At 33.9% G+C, this 3,285-nt stretch overlaps 1 protein-coding gene across 2 annotated transcripts; it reads right to left on the bottom strand.

The window, feature by feature from the left end:
• Nucleotides 1-432: 432 nt before the first annotated feature.
• Nucleotides 433-3,174, bottom strand: LOC111705669 (platelet binding protein GspB; the record flags this gene model as incomplete). Of its 2 annotated transcripts, XM_023478294.1 has the most annotated exon segments (4): nucleotides 433-464; nucleotides 500-612; nucleotides 874-928; nucleotides 3,055-3,174. In XM_023478294.1, coding segments are annotated over 3 exon segments (267 nt in total), but the record flags the coding sequence as incomplete, so codon positions are not given.
• Between the last annotated feature and the right edge of the window lie 111 nt (nucleotides 3,175-3,285).

The raw sequence follows: 3,285 nt of genomic DNA, 5'->3' as shown, positions 1-3,285 counted from the left end.
TTAATTTCGGTGTAAAATTCAATAAAAAAATAAACATTATTAGTAATGTTACAATTTGTGCTATTATATGTCTTTATATTGAAAAACGGTAAAAATCGTGTAAAAATATTTAAACCAGGCCTTTACAGAAAAATATTTTTTTGTTCACCATATTCTTTATCATGAGAAATACATCAGGGTTTCCGGGTTCCAAAGCTTTTCCTGGTTTTCCCATGGTTGTCCTGGTTTACCAGGCTTTCCTGATATTCCAGTTTACCCTGGTTCTCCTGGTTCTTCTGGTTCTCCAGGTTACCCTGGTTCTCCAGGTTACTCTGGTTCTCCTGGTTACCCTGATTCTCCAGGTTTTCCAGGTTCTCCTGGTTGTCCAGGTTCTCCAGGTTCTCCAGGTTCTCCTGGTTCTCAAGGTTCTCCTGGTTCTCCAGATTCTCCTGGTTCTCCAGGTTCTCCTGGTTCTCCAGGTTCTCCTAGTTCTTAAGGTTCTCCTGGTTCTTCATTTCTCCTGGTTCTCCAGGTTCTGTGTCTACTGTCTGGTTTTGTTTATCTCTATGTTGATTGTCTCGGTGGAGATGGATTTGTCTGGTTTAACAGCTGTCTGGTGTCCTGATGTATATCCTGGAATATATGGAGTAAATAATAATACAGTGGTAACCAAAAAAATGGAATGAATGATGTCGTTTTTCTTTCCTTTTATTACAAAATGTTGATAATTGAAACTGATGATTTTTGTTATAACATATTCCCAACATCTTTACACTTAAATCAGTTTTGATATTTAAAAATTTCAAAATCCTTAACGATGTTCTTTAATAAAAAGAAATATGACAACATTCTTCTATTTCCCAAAAAATGTGTTTTAAAATATTTCAATATTACCATGTGCTTCTGATATACTGTCCCCTCTACTATTGAGGAGTCTGATGTCTATCGCCTGAAAACAAAATAAAAATACAGTTTTTGTCACAAACTCAGATTTTTTAATAATATAGGGAATATAAAAATTGAAGTTTGTGGCAAAAACTCAATTCATTTTTGGGCTTTTTGGACCAGAACTTAACTAATATCAACTCTCAACATATTCTGCAAGCTCTACAATGTTCCGAACTTTAAAAAAGGCACTTTTTTGAACTTTGGAAAAAACAAACTAATGCAATTTGTATAGGTGGATCTGTTTCAACCAGTCATAATGTATTTTTTACCCATCTGGAAGCAATCGAAAATTTTATAAATATTGAGTTTCCATGTGTTTCATGGCAAAGCACTGGCTCATTTATAACCTAATTTTAACAAAATTGTTTTGTTTATTATTGTTTTTTTTATATTTTATATTTTGAATTTTGGGTTTTTCTAAGATTATATATTCCATATGGAACTTGATTTGCAGAAATTTTCAATATCTATTTTTAGACAAACATATCAAGGTTACTGATGATTTTCTATTGTAAAGGCATTTAAAAAAGGAGATTCAACAAATTTAAGAATAGTATAGNGAGCAGTGTGGAGGAGTATAGAGGAGTGTAGAGGAGTGTGGAGGAGTGTAGAGGAGTGTTAGAGGAGTGTAAAGGAGTGTATTGGAGTGTAGAGGAGGTGTAGAGGAGTGTAGAGGAGTTTAGAGGAGTGTAGAAGTGTGATTGTGTACTCTATGTATACTAAGTCTCCAACTGGCTTCCTTTCCAATTAACCTTTTGTTAACCTATATATTTCTACCTATCCTTATACACCTAATATATTCATGTATTTATAACTGTATAACCATCCATACTGTTCCAACAGTCTTTAATAGCTTTGTAATGTTTGTTTAAATAATTACCAAATCTGAAACTGTGTTGAAATCTAATTTAGATGCAGATAATCGTTCTTCAATATATAAGCATATATTGCAGTGTTTATGATGCATAATGCAGTACTCAGGTAATTATTTTAATTGATTCTTTTCCATTGTCAAATTTGCTTTATTTGCCTTTATATTTATCTGTCTATTTATCTCAACTATAGGCTAACTTTGCTAACTTTGCTAAGAACAAGTGCGTTATAGTTATAAAACGTACATATTTAAGGATTTAAAACGGTCACGCACAATCAGTGTACATTTGAATATCCGAGTTGGGCCGACATATGCGGTCCTAGTTTGGACTGCACTGCCAGTTTACAACTACGAAAGCCGCGGACCTGTGTTAAGTGTAAGTGAGTTAGTGAGTTTTTGAGGTAAAAACAAAGACTGGGGCGTTGTGACGCTTCAAAGCCGAGCAAAAGGCAATCTATCTGGGCTGTCACAAAAAATGGGTTTTTTAGTTTCACTATTTAAACAAGCATATTTTCTGGTTTAATGATTACAAAAAGTAGTTGAAATTTTAGATTATCTATCTATCTATTCTTGTGTCTATATATACCTTGTCTATATATGATGAAAGACGCCTGGATTGTCCTGTCTACCTGTCTATCTATTCATGCGTCTATATATACCTTGTCTATACATGATGAAAGACGTCTGAATTGTCCTGTCTACCTGGTATCTATTCATGTGTCTATATATACCTTATCTGTACATGATGAAAGACACCTGGATTTTCCTGTCTACCTGTCTATCTATTCATGTGTCTATATATACCTTGTCTATACATGATGAAAGACACCTGGATTTTCCTGTCTACCTGTCTATCTATTCATGTGTCTATATATACCTTATCTATACATGATGAAAGACACCTGAATTGTCCTGTCTACCTGCGTTTCAACCAGTCATAATGTATTTTTTACCCATCTGGAAGCAATCGAAAATTTTATAAATATTGAGTTTCCATGTGTTTCATGGCAAAGCACTGGCTCATTTATAACCTAATTTTAACAAAATTGTTTTGTTTATTATTGTTTTTTTTATATTTTATATTTTGAATTTTGGGTTTTTCTAAGATTATATATTCCATATGGAACTTGATTTGCAGAAATTTTCAATATCTATTTTTAGACAAACATATCAAGGTTACTGATGATTTTCTATTGTAAAGGCATTTAAAAAAGGAGATTCAACAAATTTAAGAATAGTATAGGTGTTGAGACCTGTGGAACGGACTGGAAACTAATCTCTAGTCCACAAACATTCTGGGAGGTTGCTTCATTCTCTACCTCCAACCAGGCTCTTCGGGTCATCCGGTCCATACCTTCATCATTCCTCTCCTCCTAAACATGAATATACTGTAAACTGTCTACTGTCTACTGTCTACTGTCTACTGTCTACTGTCTACTGTCTACTGTCTACTGTCTACTGTCTACTGTCTAATGTCTGCTATC

This window comes from Eurytemora carolleeae, unplaced genomic scaffold (assembly GCF_000591075.1).
Source record: "Eurytemora carolleeae unplaced genomic scaffold, Eaff_2.0 scaffold663, whole genome shotgun sequence".
In the NCBI taxonomy this organism is placed as follows: domain Eukaryota; kingdom Metazoa; phylum Arthropoda; class Copepoda; order Calanoida; family Temoridae; genus Eurytemora; species Eurytemora carolleeae.
Note: the sequence above shows the minus strand (reverse complement) of the source record. Positions and strands in the feature narration are given on the sequence as shown.